Below are 18,034 nucleotides of genomic sequence, written 5' to 3'. Positions count from 1 at the left end.
TTTCTGTTGTCAGCAATGTGTTCTTTTGCTTTCCATATCTTATATATCACACTGACCACTGGTAAGCTTTTACTGCTAAAGTACCTTGGTAGTGATGTTAAGATGGCACTCCTGGGGGCTGGAGCAATAGCACTGCAGGTAAGGTAGGGCGTTTGCCTTGCACATGGCCGACCCGGGTTCAATTCCCAGCATTCCATATGGTTCCCTGAGCACGGCCAGGAGTAATTCCTGAGGCATGAACCAGGAGTAACCCCTGTGCATTGCTGGGTGTGATCCAAAAAGCAAAAAAAAAAAAAAGATGGCACTCTTGGACTGGTATTGGGAGGTCTCTGGGATACCTTAAGACCTCTGCTGCCAGGGCTATTGTGCTCTACACCCACATTTTACTAGTCACTGTCACTGTCCTCCCGTTGTTCATCGATTTGCTCGAGCGGGCCCAATAACATCTCCATTGTGAGACTTGTTGCTGTGTTTGGCATATTAAATACAGGGAGCTTGCCAGACTTTGCTGTGTGGGCAAGATACTCTTGGTAGCTTGCCAGGGTTCTCCGAGAGGGGCGGAGGAACCGAACCTTGTTGGCTGGGTCAGCTGCGAGCAAGGTGAACGCCCTACTCGCTGTGCTGTGGCTCAAAGCTCATTTCATTAGTAATTCTTTTAATTCATTTTTTGCTGTTCTTGGGTTTTTGCTTTCGGAACTGCAACCAGCAGTGTTCTGTGTTTAGTCCTGGCTCTGTTCTCAAGAATCACTCCTGGCAAGACTCATGAGATTGCATGTGCTGCAGGGGATCAAACTTGGTTCGGTCCTACCTGCTGCCCACCCAAAGCTACTCCTCGCCCATCCCTGCTACGGGATGACTTGCCCGGTGGCAAAGAAGCAAACAACAATCTCCCCGCGGCTTTCTCCTCACTAGAAATCTCCAGGACCCTGGGGCTTCCTCAACAGCTGCAGACTCAGGTTGAGAAGTATAAGCCACCACTGCGACTGCTCCTTTCCCACCTAGAGACGGTGCCACCTTCTCTTTTCTTTACCTTCCTACACATCAGACAGGAACTATTACTGGGCTGAGAGTCCTTCGGAGAGAAGTCTGCCTAGCGCTCTCAATGCACTGAGCCGCATCTGCACGGGCATGTGTGGAAACAGATCAAGCACTGTTTCTCTGGAGGGGAGGCGTTCAAAAGGCAGGAATGCTTGTTTTGCATGCAGGAGGCCTGGGTTCATTCCCTGGCACCACACAGTCCTGCAAACACTGCCAGAAGCGGCCCCCCAGCACCTAGCAAAGAGTAGCATCACTGGGGGTGGCCCCCAACCCGAAACTTCAGAAAGCTTTACTAGGGTCTGGGGACAGCTTCGTGGCAAAGCACATGCGAACGCGGGTCTGTGAGTGTGGTCTCCAGCGGCACAGCAAAACGCTCAGGGCTCACACAGCACCACAAGGGACAAGCAAAAGGCTTTAGGCCAACTGCATAGTACAACAACGAGGAGATCATCCTCTAACAAACTTTATAACACTATACACATTATCATGAGAGAAGAAAGAAAAAGGTGGTGGTGGAAAGAGGCATGAAAGGGGGGAGCGAAAGTGAGCCCAACAGGGAGTGGGAAAGAGAGAGGCAGGGAGAGGGGGGAGGGGCATGAGGAAAAAAGAGAAGGGGCGAGAGCGAGAGGGCAGGAGCATTACCTGAACTCTTCGATAGATCACACTGGCATGGAAACTGCAGCGGGTGCCAAAACCACCAGTCTAGAAGGACAATTGAAAATACAGAAGCTTCATACACAGGGAAAGCAGAAAAACATCACTTAGCTTACTTTTGCTATTTTTCTTAAGGTCTTACTAGAAACCAAACCATTACCTGCAGGATTTCTCTTAAGCAGCGGGTAACTGGGGGTTGGAAAAGTTTAGACAGGGGGTCCTCTTCAATGACAGCAATTTGTCCAAGATTTGGGTGAGCAGACAGGATGTAACAAAAGCTGGGAGTAGACAGATGACTTTCTGCCTGTTCAAAATGAAAGTAAGCACAGCTCATTAATGGATTGCTCCAATATACTATTGAAATCTACACTTTTCTACCTATGGGGTGGGGAATAAGGTGGTGGTGGAGGGCAGGCCCTATGTGGGAGAGGCTCGGATTTGATAGCCAGCACTGAAAAATATACATAGATCTAGACACACATGGATTTTTTTTATTATTATATAAGTCTATATAAGAAACACTACTTTGGGGCTGGAGAGATTGCACAGCAGGTAGGGCGTTTGCCTTGCACGCAGCCAACCCGGGTTCGATTCCCAGCATCCCAAATGGTCCCCTGAGCACTGCCAGGAGTAACTCCTGAGTGCAGAGCCAGGAATAACCCCTGTGCATTGCCTGGTGTGATCCAAAAAGCAAAAAAAAAAAAAATCGTTTATAAATAAATACAGATTCAGTTCAAACAGCAGTAGTTTTGGGCTTTTGAATTTGTTACCATTTCACAATTTCCTTTTAGCAATGCAGCTTTAGAGTACAACGGAAGCCCATTTACAAACGAAGTCTGGAGAGAAAGCTCAGGGCTAAGGTACCATCACGTGTGGCCCACCGCAGTCAGTCCCCAGAACCATGTTGGGACGCCTGAGCGCTGCCAAGAGTCATCCTGCGCAAATGCTAGGGAGAACCCCTTGACCAATGCTGGGCGTGGGCCAAAAGCCCCCGAAACAAACAAACAAAATGCCTTCCTCCTAAGTCATCTAGAAATGGGTATTTCTGACCATAAAGACGGGAGCTGGCATAGTATAGAACAGTGTTTCTCATCCTGGGGTCACATGGCCCCTCTGTGAGCAGAGGGGAAACGTGGGGGGGGGGGTTGCCCCCTGCACACGGGGCAGAGGATAAAGACGATGCACACTGAGGTGCTCAGGGTAACTCCAGGTCACCCCGGCTCTATGCTGTGCTGGGGGGCCATCTGGAAAGCTGGGATGGAACTTGGCTCTGCGGCTTACAAAGCAAATGTCCTAAAAGCACTGTGAGATACAAAGTTACAAAGTTGTTGCCCACAGGGTTTCGGTGATACAATGTTCCAACACCCTTCATGGGTGTACCTATCCCACCACCAATGCCCCCGTTCCCCGCTTCCACCAAACACCCCACTTTTAAAGGCACTTTTCCTTCCTTCCTCCCTCCCCCTCCCCCCCCTCCTCTCCCTCTCCCTTCCCCCTCCTTCCCTCCCTCCCTCCCTCCCTTTGGGCATTATGGTCTGCAGTACAGGCACTAAAAGGTCCTCGGGCAGATCCCTTTCTCTCCTCTCAGCACTCAGTTCTTGCCCAGAGTGGCCACTTCCAACTGCCAGAGTGGCCCCTTCTCTCTCCTAACTGCTCTCCGAGCCACCTGAGGCAGCCCTGAGCCAACCCTCCAGGCCCTTTTTCCTACTGTCCTTGGGTAATGTCTCAGAGTAAGTTTTCTATCCCCCATCAATGAGTGCAGTCAGTCTTTATCTGCCCCGCTCCTTCTGACTCATTTCACTCGGTATGATACTCTCCATGTCCATCCATTTATAAGGGAATTTCATGACTTCATTTTTCCTAACAGCTGCATAGTATTCCATTGTGTAGATGTGCCACAGTTTCTTTATCCGACTGTCTGTTCTTGGGCACTCGGGCTGTTTCCAGATTCTGGCTACTGTGACTAGTGCGGCAATGAACATAGGAGTGCAGATGACGTTTCTGCTGTGCATTTTGGGCCCCGAGGGTATATTCCCACAACTGATATTGCTGGGTCATACGGGAGCTACTTTCTGAGGAATGCCCATACTGTTTTCCAGAAAGGCTGGGAAGCTGACATTCCGACCAATAATGACGGGGATTCCCTTTCTCCCCCATCCGAACCAGCACTGGTTGCTCTTGCGCTTTCTGAGGTGTGTCAGTCTCTGTGGGGTGGGGTGATATCTTGTTGCTTTGGTTTGCATCTTCCAGTGTTGATGCATGTGTTTTTGGTCACTTGAATTTCTTCTTTGAGGAAGTTTTTGTTCATTTCTTCTCCCCATTTTTTGAATGGGTTAGACTTAGACTTTTTGTTTTGTTTTGTTTTCTGGCAAAGTTCTACCAGTGACTTATCTATCTTTGATATCGACCCCTTATCAGATGGATAAAGGTAAGGTAAAGGTAAAGGCCCTCCCGTTGATCGTCGATTTGCTCGAGCGGGCCCAGTAACGTCTCCATTGGAGACTTTGTTGTTACTGTGTCTGGCATATCGAATACTCTCGGTAGCTTGCCGGGCTCTCCGAGAGGGGCGGAGGAATCGAACTCGGGTCGGCCATGTTGGCCACTTGTAAGGCGAACGCCCTACCCGCTGTGCTGCCGCTCGAGCAAATCAGATGGATAATGGACAAATAATTTTTCCCAGTCTGGGGGCTGTCTTTGTATCCTGGTCGCTCTTTCTTTGGAGGTGCAGCAGTTCAGCTTAATGTGGTCCCACTTGTTTACTTTGCTGCCACTTGCCTGGGCAGTGGTGTTTCAACTTCGAAGATGCCTTTAGCCTCAGTGTCATGGAGGGTTCTGCCTACCTTTTCAGACTCCATGAACCTTCTGGATTCAGGTCCGATATTGAGGTTTTCAATCTATTTTGATCTGACTTCATGTCTAGCATTAGAAAGAGGCCTGAGTTCGTTTTCTTGCATGTAGCTGCCAGAACGTAGCTACGTGCAATGGGCCTACATGGCTACTCGTGCTGAGGTGGGAGAAACGGACTCTCCGGCCTGCCTCGAGGGAGCATGAACACGCATGGATTTATTAACTTTCTGAGCTTTAGGAGTTTCTGCTCTAACTGGTAACCGAGTGTGGCTTTAAGGAACTGGAAGAGGTGGTGAAAACAACCAACCCCATAATTGTTATGACAGCACCCAAAGACCATGGTTAAGAATGTTCAGCCAGTCTGAGGAAGAACACTGCAACAGAGCGGGGTGCGTCACCAAACCGGGGCCTGGGTTTCTCAGAGCAGGACTCTGCAGGCCAGCTCCGGGCACAAAGCCGACTGCAACTGAGGTGCTACCCAGGGCGCTGGGGACGGCCTCGGGGCTCACCTTTCCGCAGCTCGGGCTGGGCACCACTGGAGGCCACAAGGTGTCAATCAGGCTGAAGAGCCCTGCAGTCCTGGGGACAGAGAGAGAGAGAGCTGTCAAGGACGGCTGCAGCAAGACTGCTCTCCAGATTACCTTAATTATCTTTTAGGGTGCACGGCTGCACACGGCTGAAACACACGGTACTGGCAAAGCCACACACCACTAGGCCAAGACTCTCCACCCCGCATGTCATATCATACCTCCCACCCCACTTTGTAGTCTGATTTTTATAATCCAAGACCAAGAATTTGTCACTGTCTGATACTATTAGTAGTTGGTGCTCAGGGCTTATTCCTGGGTCTTCGCTCAAGAATCACTACTGGAAGGTCTCACGAGATCACACATGGTGCTGTGGATCAAACCTACACTGGCTGCATGCAAGGGTAACATCCTACCTGCCATACTATTACCCCAGCCCCCTAAGCTTTAGATAAGATGCCACATGGACTCTGCCACTCTGTCACCGTCCCCCTCCTCTCTTGCACTCAGTGCTGTTGGGTAACGCCCGCCTGTCCTTCGCCAACTACAAGACCAAGATGACTGCCCTCCGATGTCCTGATGGATCCATCACATCCTCCAGAACAGCAATGGAGAAGATTATCCATGACTTCTACTCAAATCTCTTCGATAGCCATGTCCACTTGCCGACATACCAAATTCCACAGGATGGATATGTCGTTCCCAACGTTCTCCCTTCCGAAATCCGACACGCCATTTCGTCGGTAAAGAAACAAACAGCACCCGGCCCAGACAAGGTCAGACCTGAACACCTGAAGAACCTGCCGTCAGTACTCATCAATACACTGGCTTGGCTCTTCACTCGCTACCTGTCTGAATGCAAGGTTCCGTCCCAATGGAAAACCAGCAGGACCGTACTACTGTTCAAGAAGGAAGACATCCATGACATTGGCAACTATCGCCCCATCTGCCTATTGTCTGTCATCTACAAGTTGTTCACTCGAGTCATCCTGAATAGGATTGGCAGAACACTAGATGAAGGACAACCATGCGAGCAAGCAGGGTTCCGCAAAGGATTCAGCACCATCGACCATATCCACACGATAACCAAGCTCATTGAGGTTTCTCGGGAGTTTAAGATGCCGCTCTGTTTAACGTTCATTGATTTAAAGAAGGCCTTTGATTCTGTTGAGACGGAAGCGGTCATTGAAGCCCTAGCCAATCAGGGCATTCAAGCCCAATACATCAGGATCCTCCGTGAGCTGTATTGCGGATTCACTACCAGGATCTCACCATTCTACAAAGAAGTGATCGTTGATGTCAAGAGAGGGGTGCGGCAGGGTGATACCATTTCACCAAAACTCTTCAGTGCCACCCTCGAGAACATCATACGACAACTGGAATGGGAAGGAATGGGAGTGAAGATAGATGGTCGGCAACTACACCACCTCCGCTTTGCTGATGACATTGTTTTAATAACACCAAACATCAGCCAAGCGGCACAAATGCTGGCCGACTTTGACCGTGAGTGTGGAAAGGTAGGACTACAGCTGAATCTTACGAAGACAATGTTTATGAGAAACAGCCTCGTTCCTGACGCCCCATTCGCTCTCAATGGAACGACCATCTCTGAATGCAACAGCTATGTGTACCTAGGTCGAGAGGTCAACATGACAAATGACCTGGCACCCGAGCTGCGCAGGAGGAAGAGAGCAGCTTGGAACGCCTTCAAGAACGTCGAAGAAATAGCTAAGAGGACGAAGAACCTCCGTCTCCGGGCACATCTCTTTGATTCCACTGTTCTTCCTGCATTAACATATGCCTCAGAGACCTGGGCCCTACGCAAACAAGATGAGAAGGCTATTCAGGTCTCCCAAAGAAGAATAGAGCTATGCTTGGAATATCACGTTTCACTCAAATGAGAGAAAGAATCCGGAGTTCTGACATCCGTCGACGATCAAGGATCAGGGACGCTGTCTCATTTGCCAAGGTGTCGAAAATCAGATGGGCTGGTCACGTAATGAGATTTAAAGACGACCGCTGGACTAGAGCTGTTACCGACTGGATTCCACGGGATGCCAAAAGACCGCGTGGCCGCCCACCTACCAGATGGTCAGACTTCTTCATCAAGATCATGAATGATCGGTTTGAGGCTCTTCATGTTCCCAGAGCGAACAGATGCCATTGGGCTACACTGGCACGCGACAGGGACGAATGGAGACGTTACTGGCGCCCGCTCGAGCAAATCAATCGACGACTAACGGGTATTTAAGTGATTAAGTGATTAAACGGTATTCAAGTTATGCGAGGATATTATTATGAGTAGGTCAATGCGTCTGGTTTACTGTGGGTTACCTAAGTAATGTCATGCTTCTTTCTTTTCACTGTATTTTCCCGTGGCCTAACACACAACAAGAAAAGAGGAATTTTAGGAGCAGGCCAATTTTCACTACCGAGAAAGATCTTTGGTGGAAGGTGTCTTTTGGGCAGGAAGTGAGTTCCAGGAAACGGGTGGGTCTCCAGATAGCTGTGTGGCCACACCCATGCTGGGAGCTGGGAGCCTGCTAGGGGAAACGCCTGGAGACACAGCCTGGGCTTCCACCTGAATGTCACCTCAGTGCAAAGGTGGGCTACTTGAGCAAATCAGGATTAGCTTCCTACAGGAATACTGTTGTGAGAACAAGCAGAATATTATCATCGTGGGTGTTCAAAATTAGAATTTTCTGAAAAGAAAGGCCATTCCCCCCTCCCCCAATCCTAGGAAACCTCTTTTCTTTTCTTTTTTTTTTTCATTTTTAATAGTTTTATTTATTGAATCACCGTGAGAGCAGTTACAAAGCTTTTGGGCCTAAGTCTCGGTCATACAATGAAACACCCGTACCTTCACCAATGCCCATTCTCCACCACCGAAAACCCCAGTATACCTCCATCCCACACCCTCCCCCTACCTGTGGGGCAGATGATTTCTACATTACTCTCTCTCTACTTTGATTACATTCAATATTTCAGCACCAGGCCCACCATTATTATTTGGGATTTCACCCCAACACTAAGATCTGCTGAAAAGGCAACAGTAGACAATTTGTGTTCTATTGCTGGTTATGAATAACATATGATGTCAGGTGCCAGCAATAGGGCCATGTGATTTTGAAATTTCGAAATTTTTTATTTTATTTTTTATTTTTTTTATTAGTGAAACACCATGAGGGACAGTTGTAAATTTACTATTTTTTGTGCTTGGGTTTCGATTATACAATGATCAGATACCCATCCCTCCACCAGTGCCCATTTTCCACCACCATGGATAATATCCCCCCCACCCTCATCCCCCCCCCCCCCCCACCCCGTCTCTGTGGCAGGGCAATCCCGTGTTCTCTCTCTCCTTTTGGGTGTTGTGGTCTGCAAAAGAGGCATTGAGTGGCAAACATGTTCAGTCCATAGTCTACTTTCGACATGCATCTCCCCTCCTGGGAGGATCCTCCTAACACCCTTTATTTGGTGCTCCCTTCTCTATCTGAACTGCCCTTTCCCCTAGAATACCCGGCTGGCCTCTAAGTTGTGGAATAATCCTCCTGGTGCTGATCTCAGCTATTCTTGGGTATTAATCTCATACTTTGTTACTTTATATCCCCCAGATGAATGCAATCTTTCTATGTCTATCCCTTTCTTTCTGACTCATTTCGCTTAGCATGATACTTCCCATGTTGTACCACTTGTATGTAAATTTCATGACTTCATCTTTTCTAACAGCTACATAGTACTCCATTGTGTAGATGTACCAAAGTTTCTTTAACAAGTCATCTGTTCTTGGGCACTCAGGTTTCTTCCAGTTTCTGGCTATTGTAAAGAGTGCTGCAATGAACAAACAAGTGCAGATGTCACTTCGACTATACATTTTTGCCTCTCTGGGATATATTCCCAGGAGTGGTATTGCTGGGTCAAATGGGAGCTCAATTTCTAATTTTTTGAGAATCGTCCATACTGTTTTCCAGAAGGGCTGAACCAGTCGACATTCCCACCAACAGTGAAGGAGTGTGTCCCTTTCTCGCCACATCCACGCCAGCATCAGTTGCTTTTGTTCTTTTTAATGTGGGCCAGTCTCTGAGGTGTGAGATGGTATCTCATTGTTGTTTTGATCTGCATCTCCCTGATGATTAATGATGTAGAGCATTTTCTCATGTGCTTTTTTGCCATTCGGATTTCTTCTTTGAGAAAGTTTCTGTTCATTTCATTGCCCCATTTTTGGATGGGGTTGGATGTTTTCTTCTTGTGGAGTTTAACCAGTATTTTGTATATTCTGGATATCAACCGCTTGTCAGATGTGTATTTGGCGAATATCCTTTCCCATTCTGTAGACTGTCTTTGTATTTTGGTCACTGTTTCTTTGGAGGTGCAGAAGCTTCTTAGTTTAAGATAGTCCCATTTATCTATCTCTGGGAAATCTCTTTTCTAAAGATATTAACTCTGAGAAATAGAGATATAAGAATAATAATAGTTATCAGTAATTAGGGCTGGAGCAATAGCACAGCAGGTAAGGCATTTGCCTTGCATGCGGCCAATCCAGGTTTGTTTTCTCTGTCTGAGAGTCCAGCAAGCTACCGAGAGTATTCTGCCCTCATGGCAGAGCCTGGCAAGCTACTATGGGGTATTTGATATGCCAAAAACAGTAACAACAAGTCTCATAATGGAAATGTTACTGGTGCCTGCTGGAGCAAATTGACCAACGGGAGGACAGTGCTACAGTGCTGTTAATAATTAATCGCTACTTCTTTTCTATTTCCATGAACTTTGCTATTATTTTTTACTTTCATTGAATCACCATGAGATACATAGTTACAAAGTTGTTCCTGTTCCGGTTTCAGCCATATAATGTTCCAACACCCATCCCTCCACCAGTGAACATTTCCCACCACCTATGTTCCCAGCTTCCCTCCTGCCGCCACCACCACACTATCCCAGGCTGCTGTTATGGCACTGGTTCGCTCTCCCCCCCACTTCCCTTCCCTCTTTCTCCCCCTCCCACCCCGCTTTCAGGCATTATGGTTTGCAGTACAGCTACTGAGAGGTTATCATGTTTGTCCCTTTAATTCACTGGTACTTTATTATGGGCTAAGGACTATTTTTAAGCATTTTATCACTTAATCACTTATCACTTAACTTCCCGTTAGTCGTCGATTTGCTCGAGTGGGCGCCAGTAACATCTCCATTTGTCCCTGTCGCATGCTAGTGTAGCCCAATGCCATCTGTTCACTCCGGGAACATGAAGGGCCTCAAACCGATCGTTCATGATCTTGATGAAGAAGTCTGACCATCTGGTAGGTGGGCGGCCACGCGGTCTCTTGACATCCCGTGGAATCCAATCAGTAACAGCTCTAGTCCAACGGTCGTCTTTAAATCTCATTACGTGACCAGCCCATCTGATTTTCGACACCTTGGCAAATGAGACAGCGTCCCTGATCCTTGATCGTCGACGGATATCAGAACTCCGGATTCGTTCTCTCATTTGAGTGAAACGTGATATTCCAAGCATAGCTCTTTCTATTCTTCTTTGGGAGACCTGAATAGCCTTCTCATCTTGTTTGCGTAGGGCCCAGGTCTCTGAGGCATATGTTAATGCAGGAAGAACAGTGGAATCAAAGAGATGTGCCCGGAGCCGGAGGTTCTTCGTCCTCTTAGTTATTTCTTTGACGTTCTTGAAGGCGTTCCAAGCCGCTCTCTTCCTCCTGCGGAGCTCGGGTGCCTGGTCATTTGTCATGTTGACTTCTCGACCTAGGTACACATAGCTGTTGCATTCGGAGATGGTCGTTCCATTGAGAGCGAATGGGGCGTCAGGAACAAGGCTGTTTCTCATAAACATTGTCTTCATAAGATTCAGCTGTAGTCCTACCTTTCCACACACACTTTCGACACTACTTCCACTACCCAGCCGTCGCCACACTCCAGGATGCTTTCCGGACCTGCGCGGCCGCAAGCGGCCGCGCAACACATCATAAGACACTAAATAGCCATCTTCTGGAATTGTCGTACCATATTTGATAGGGTTCAAATATGGTAACACCTACAAGGGTGATTAGAGGTCACCCCAAAAGCCTCTATCCCTCTCGGAAAGACTGGCAAGCTACCGAGAGTATTCCGCCCGCACGGAAGAGCCTGGCAAGCTATCCGCTGTGTATTCGATATGCCAAAACCAGTAACTACAACTGGTCTCATTCACCTGACCCTGAAGGTTTCACCGACATGGCAGCACTGAGAAGGATGAGAAAGGAGAGGCCGACAAAACCTCAAGGCCGACCTAGGCTGCCACAATGAAGGAAGACATAAATGATCGTCTGCACTTTCAATGCACGTACGCTAGCATCAGATGCATCCATCGAGGACCTGATGGCACAAGCGCGAATGATCAAGTACGACATCATTGGTCTGACCGAGACAAGAAGGCACGAATCTCACCATGCCGTTTTCGACACCCAGGACAACGAGAGCTTCTCCACCAGGCAAAGAGGCTAAGGCGGAGGACCAAAGAAAGGAAGTGAAAGGAGAGAATCAAAGCGATCAGGGGAAAGCCATGAACAAGAGCAGAGGCAGCATGCAGTGAGGCAGCTACCACACGGGTGAAAGGCAGCAGAGCCCGGGAAGAAATGACCCTCTTCTTGGAAAAGCCAGAGGGAGGCCATGGCAGGGTCCAGCATTTTAAGCAGGACTACACTTCTTTGATGGGATTACACGGCGCCAAGGGGCCAGGTGGTGGGTGTGACCCCCGCCTACTGGAATTTGGAGGATCTGGGTGGAGGATGCTCGACTCGAATCCGAGTAGGCTTGGAGATCTCGGCCCCGGAACCCGCTTGCCTTGGTTCCTCTGCCAGTACCTTCATGTGTGCGGAGAGTGGTCTCAGCATGGTGGTGGCTGGTCCTGGAGGTCTTCGGCTGCCGGAGCCCTGGTCGGGGCGGAGAGGAAAGCTCAACCCACTCCCCTCCAAGGGGCCCTGGTGAGGAACAGCCAGGCGCAGGGGCAGGAGACTGCACTGTTCTCTTCCTAGAGCTGGATTTTATAGTCTCTGAGTCTTGGCGAGACATCTTATCAGGACATCTTTTTTTATGACACCTTATTATCTCATTCCTACTTTGGACAAACTTGCAGGCTATCGAATGTAGCCTGCCCACAGGGCAGAGTCTGGCAAACTCCCCATGGTGTACCAAATATGCCAAATACCAGTAACAATGATGGGTCTCATTCTCCTAAAGAGCCTTGAATATAATCTCAGGGCTAGGATGAAAGAGAGGTTACTGGGGCCTGCTCGAGGCAATCGACGAATAACAGGATGATGAAATGAAATGAAATGAAACACTTCTTTGACCAGCTCCGTTTCCGACCTGGGCTGGTTCACCCCTTCTTAGTCAACCTGGTGGTCCTCTGCTCCCAGAGGGTCACTATATATATGCCGAACTTATTACGGACACCCGATCAGCATAGCGCACTATAGCCCAGAACTCCTGGACTCAAGCGATCCTCTGGCCTCAGCCTCCCGAGTGGCTGGGACTACAGGCATGCGCCACCACGTCCTGCTCCTGCTCGGGGCTGAACATCCTCCACCCAGATCCTCCATCTTCCAGTAGGCAGGGGTCACACCCACCAACTGCCCCCGGCGCCAGGTAATCCCAACAACGGCCAAGACCCAGAGACTATAAAACCCAGCTCCCGTTAGAGAACAGTGCAGTCTCTCCTGCCCCCGCGCCTGGCTGTCCTCACCAGGGCCTCTTGCAGGGGGGTAGGTTAAGTTTCCCTCCCCGCCCCAAGCAGAGCCCCAGCAGCCAAAGACCTCCAGAACCAGCCACAACCATACTGAGACCACTCTCCACACACATGAAGGAACCAGCAGGCATGCGGGTCCCGGGGCTGAGACCTCCAAGCCTGCTCAGCATCAGCCCTCCTGCTGAGCACAGTCCTAGGAGCACGGCCATTATGGACTCCAGCCCCAGACAAATCCCCAGTGCTCTGCAAACACATGCAACTAAGCTGAGACTCCCCTCCATTGCAACAACAAAGGAAAAGGGGAAGTGAGAAGGCTCATCTCCCACCACCCACAGGCTTGATAAGGATCAAGCTCGAGGCTCCCACTTGCCCTGGGCACTTCCTTACAACACAGCTAGCCTGGATCTTCTGATACTGGCACAGGGGCTTGACTTCACGTCGTGCATTCGTGGGGCGTGTGCTCTAGCCACTCCACCACCATTCGGGCCCACAGAAATCTAAAGACATGATTCAACAGGCTGTTACTCATCCTCCCTGAGATTATCCTGCTACTGGGGTAGCCCCCGGGGCTCACGTTTCTGATCTGAACCTCCAATTTGGGCCCAACAGCTCAACAGGCTAGCATGCAGTGCCTCTGGGAACCCACCGGGAAGTCTCAATCATGCTCGTATGACGCCTGTTGTGGTAGGCCTATCCCAGGGTTATGCCAGTATTAAGCCTGGGAGGTGTCTTAAAATCGGAAGTAGCTTCTGCCCTCCAGAAACCCCACTTCATCCTTCTCTGTGTCCTGTCACTTCTGAAACTATCTACTCCCTGACTGCAGCTCATGTCCTCCAGAGGAGGCGGTCTGTCCTGCCCCCTCAGCACACAGGAGGGTCTGGACACAAGCACTGCCCCTTAGCATAAAGGCCACAGAGCAGGGTGAGCTGACCTGGCTGGCCACTGCTTCCTCTTCCAGCCTCTGGAAGCAGTCAAGTGGCCAGTACCACAGGAGAAGTTGTCCACTGGAGGATTTCACATAAGTCGCTTTTTTTTTTTTTAAATGAAACCCGTGACTTCCAGTCCAGAGACACAGCCCAATAGGGTCAAGCACAGGTTTTGTGTGACATGCTCCCTGGAGGGTACAGGGATGACCAACAGCACAGCCATGAGGAGCCCCTGAACATCACTGTGTGTCCCAGAAATCAGGAAAAACTGTAAAGAAGAAACTCATGATGTCAGAGAAATCCTATTTAGCGCATTGTCCCCTAAATTAATCTAGCATCAGATTTGAGGTTAGTTGGAGATAGTTTAGATGAAATTTACGGAGGGGGGAAAAAGGCTTTTATATGGTAGCATGTCACCTCATTTTTTTGTCAGTTCATATTTACCAAAGATGAGCTTGAATGAGTTAAACAAAATTTGCCTTAACGCTAAAATGAATTTCCTTCAAAAGGACCTGTAGAATGAGAGTAGATGTGACCCAATGGCCCAAGTGATCATTAATAAATTAGTAGGAAGGGGCTGGTATATGGTTCCAAGGGCTCCAAGTGGCGACTGGTGAGTCCTGTTTCAATCCCAGCAACTGCAGAGCCCCATACACTGTCCGTAGTAACGTGCGGCACAGAGCAAGGAGTATGCCCTGAACACAGCCAGGTATGCATCTGAGCCCCCGCCCCTCCCCCCCAATTCTCTTCCTTTGTTGGGTTCCATATGTTAAGTAAATTCTTGCTGATGTCCTGATGCCTTGATTTAATTTACATCCCTATCTTTTATCATCCTCTTCGTTTTGAATGCTATTTTGTCTAATACAGTACTGCTGTCCCTGCTTCTTAAAAACTTTCCCCTCAATTTAACATTGGCCCCTACGACCATTGCCAGCCTTTTGCTCAAAGCCTGTGTTTATCAGGAGCTTGCGTGTCTCTCTTGTAAGCAGAAGAGAGAGTTCAAGTGAACTTCCCAGTCTACCCAGCCACTCGGCTTTATGACAGGGGAGGTTCAATCCTTCAGAATTTAGAGAAATTATTCACATAAAACTTACTGTCTATTTTCCAATGAGAATTTTGGATGCGTTAGCAATCTGACTTTTTCCCTGGGCGCTCCTTATTTTCTTCACTAGTATTTTGATATTGGCCATTTATGGAATGACCCACTTCCTCTGCCTCTGCTTGTTGCTTTGTTCTAAATATTTTTACTTTGAGGTTTCTGTGCAGTTTATATTAGTTCTATGCTGATTTCCCCTTTTAAAAGTTTAAAAGCAAGTTAAGTCCAGAGTCCAATCTGGGAGTGGCCTTAATTAATCTCCTTTCCCGATTTTATATCTTTTATGTGACCTTCTGCTTCCCAGTGAAGCTTCTTTTCTCCCTCTTAAAAATAAATACTGTTTAATGTTCTGCACTGAGCTGGTCTGGAGACAATAGTTACCATTAGCTATTATTTGTCTAAAAATGTTTTTTGTTATTCCTTGGTATTTGAGGTTGGTATGTAGCAGGATATAGGATTCTTGGTTGGAGGTTCTTTTATACAGCATTTTGAATATATAAATTCTATTCTCTTCTTGCAGAGTTTCATTTGGGAAAACTTACGAGAGCCTTATTTGGATACGAATAAACATGAGACTTGTTTTTCTCTTGCTTTTAGGGGTCTCTTTCGTTCTTTGCCATTTTGATTAAAGTGTGTCTTCTTTTTTTTCTTTTTTAACAATCTGTTTGGATTTTACATATTTTGTGCGGAACACTTTTGGTTTCCTGAATTAGGGCACTCGTTTCCCTCCTTATACTTAATATCTCTTAGGTTCTTTTCATTTAAGAAAAATTCTTAAATTCTTTTTCTGCTCCATCCTACCTCTCCCTGCCCCTGACTCTTGACTGATATCTTGTATCTTATCTTCAAGGCTGGCTTGTTCCACTTTGTTGCCAAGCGCAAATAATACATATATTTTTAGCTCAGCAACTACACTCTTCAGCACCCTTGCTTCTATTTGAGTGTATTCTCATTGTTTCTGTCAAACTTTTTATTCGCTTAGGAATGGCTTCTTCCATTGATCTCCTTACATTACCGAACATCAAAAGGACGACTGCTTTGATATGTTCCTTGGGCAGTTTAGACAGTCCTGCTGTGCTTAAGGGTCATCCCGGCTTTTGCCCCCAATTTGTCATCATGCCTGTTGCTACTGAGGATGGGGTGGGACTACAAGCACATACCGCCTGTGCGAGAGCAAGACGTCCACCTTCACAAAGTCGAGCTGGAGCCTGGAGCTCTGATTTCCTGGGCCTGGAACCTGCTTCGTGCACAAGTGCCCTGCAGCTGCTGGAGGGCTGAGTTCTAGCCAGCCTGGGTGCTGGCCCAGGTGGACTGGATAGTTTTGGCTTTTTTGGCAAGGGGCAGGGGCACACCCAGCCGTGCAAGGGCTTAGGCCTGACTCTGCGCTCAGGGATCACTCCTAGCAGTGCTTGGGGGGTGGGGGGGGCGGGGGAATGCGCACATGGCATGCCGGGATCAAACCGATTGGGGGTCAAACCATCGGCATGTGCAAGGAAAACCCCCTACCTACTGCTCTGGACCTGAACTTGTTAAGTCTTGTTAAGCTAAATTAAATTACACTGGCATTTCAAATAATGAAAAGAAAACAACAAAATACCCTTTACCAAGGGACTGAGCTCCAACCTGCATCGTTACATGAGTGACTTCAGAAAGAAAACGAGAAGGATGGAAAGACATCACAGGGCCTGCCTCTGCACCTACCCGCTGGGCAGGAAGTAAAGTCAGCACCCGGTTCTAGAGCTGCACTTCTGAGCGCATGTCTCGACAGAATGAAGTCCGCCGTGGCTCTCGTGACTCCAGCACGTTCCACTGACCTCTACAATGGCAAGTGATGGCAGGGAATGGGCAGTGGTCCACTGGGAACTGATGCACACCACCTGCCACGCTTCCCAACTCAGCATGAGAGCAACTGACCTGCGCTATACGGAGAGTCTACAACACAAGTGGAATTTGCTTTTTAATTTGGGTTTAAATCTAACTTCTTAGTTACTAGAAACTACTGGTATACCTGGTACGGCATAGGGTAAAACATTTCTTTTCTTTTTTTTTTTTTTTGGGTCACACCCAGCAATTCTCAAGGGTTACTCTTGGCAATGCTCAGGGGTTACTGCTGGCTCTGCACTCAGGAATCATTCCTGCGGTGCTTGGGGGACCATATGGGATGCCGGGGATTGAACCTGGGTCCGCCACAAGCAAAGCAAATGCCCTACCCGCTGTACTAAGGCTCCGGCACCCAAAACATTTATTTTCAATTAGCTTACCCTTCTTTATCAGAGGATGACATGAATAGAGAGTTAAGGCACCTGCCGTATACCCAACCAACCAGGTCAGATCACCAAATGCAGCCAGGAGTGACCCCTGAACATGGGGTCAGGTGGAAGCCCCAAAAACGACGGCCCAAAAGACAAAAAAAAAAGAAAGAAAGAAAAAGGATTGCAAACCATAATAATGTGACTGGTGCAGAGGATAAACGGCAGCTGTGTAACCCATCCAACTTCTTTTGCACATTGCTGCTGTCCTGGATGCACTCTGGTTGATTTTATTCACCTACTGCCTAATAACAGATTTTTTGGTTTTAAGACACAGCTTACTATTGTGAGGAACATGTTCCTGGGAAAGCTACGAGTAAGCCAGTCATTTCAAATATGCTCCATGGAACCCTGTCTGCCAAGATCACGAAAACAGGCCTAATCATATACATGACTTTCGACCAAGCAGCCACAATTTGGGAATGCTATTCCAATTAAAGTACCGATCATGACCTCATAAAACCAGTTGAAAGTACTAACTACAAAGAAAGGAATATTGGGGCTGGAGCGATAGCACAGTGGGTAGGGCATTTGCCTTGCACGCAGCCAACCCGTGTTCGATTCCCAGCATCCCATCTGGTCCCCTGAGCACCGCCAGGAGTAATTCCTCAGTGCAGAGCCAGGAGTAACCCCTGTGCAGCGCCAGGTGTGACCCAAAAAGCAAAAAAAAAAAAAAAGAATAATCAGTATGATAAATTACGTGTGCTAGCTATTTACAATTACACAGAAAGGGCGGGCTGCGGGAAGTCAGGTTTCTCAGCATGCCTGCTCGAGAGCATGTGGTCATGAGTCCAAGCTCCCAGTGTTCCTCCCACATGCACCAAACACGATTTGGCGGCTCTGCTGCCTGCGACCCACGGTGCCCAAACCATCCCAGACATATCGAAGACTGGTCTGTCTGAGTATAA

The 18,034-nt window shown here is 48.2% G+C and overlaps 1 protein-coding gene across 1 annotated transcript in view; it reads right to left on the bottom strand.

The window, feature by feature from the left end:
* Window positions 1-18,034, bottom strand: part of SPIDR (scaffold protein involved in DNA repair) — a 344,944-nt gene that overhangs the window by 31,558 nt on the left and 295,352 nt on the right. Inside the window, exons 12-14 of the mRNA XM_056111030.1 lie at window positions 5,049-5,118; window positions 1,853-1,996; window positions 1,681-1,740 (exon numbers count right to left, since the gene is read on the bottom strand). Coding sequence (XP_055967005.1) covers window positions 1,681-1,740; window positions 1,853-1,996; window positions 5,049-5,118 — 274 coding nt within the window. The remainder of the gene's footprint in view (window positions 1-1,680; window positions 1,741-1,852; window positions 1,997-5,048; window positions 5,119-18,034) is intronic.

Source organism: Sorex fumeus, unplaced genomic scaffold (assembly GCF_029834395.1).
Source record: "Sorex fumeus unplaced genomic scaffold, SorFum_2.1 ptg000002l, whole genome shotgun sequence".
Classification (NCBI taxonomy): Eukaryota; Metazoa; Chordata; class Mammalia; order Eulipotyphla; family Soricidae; genus Sorex; species Sorex fumeus.
The sequence above is the reverse complement of the archived record's forward strand: the minus strand, read 5'-3'. Positions and strand labels throughout refer to the sequence as shown.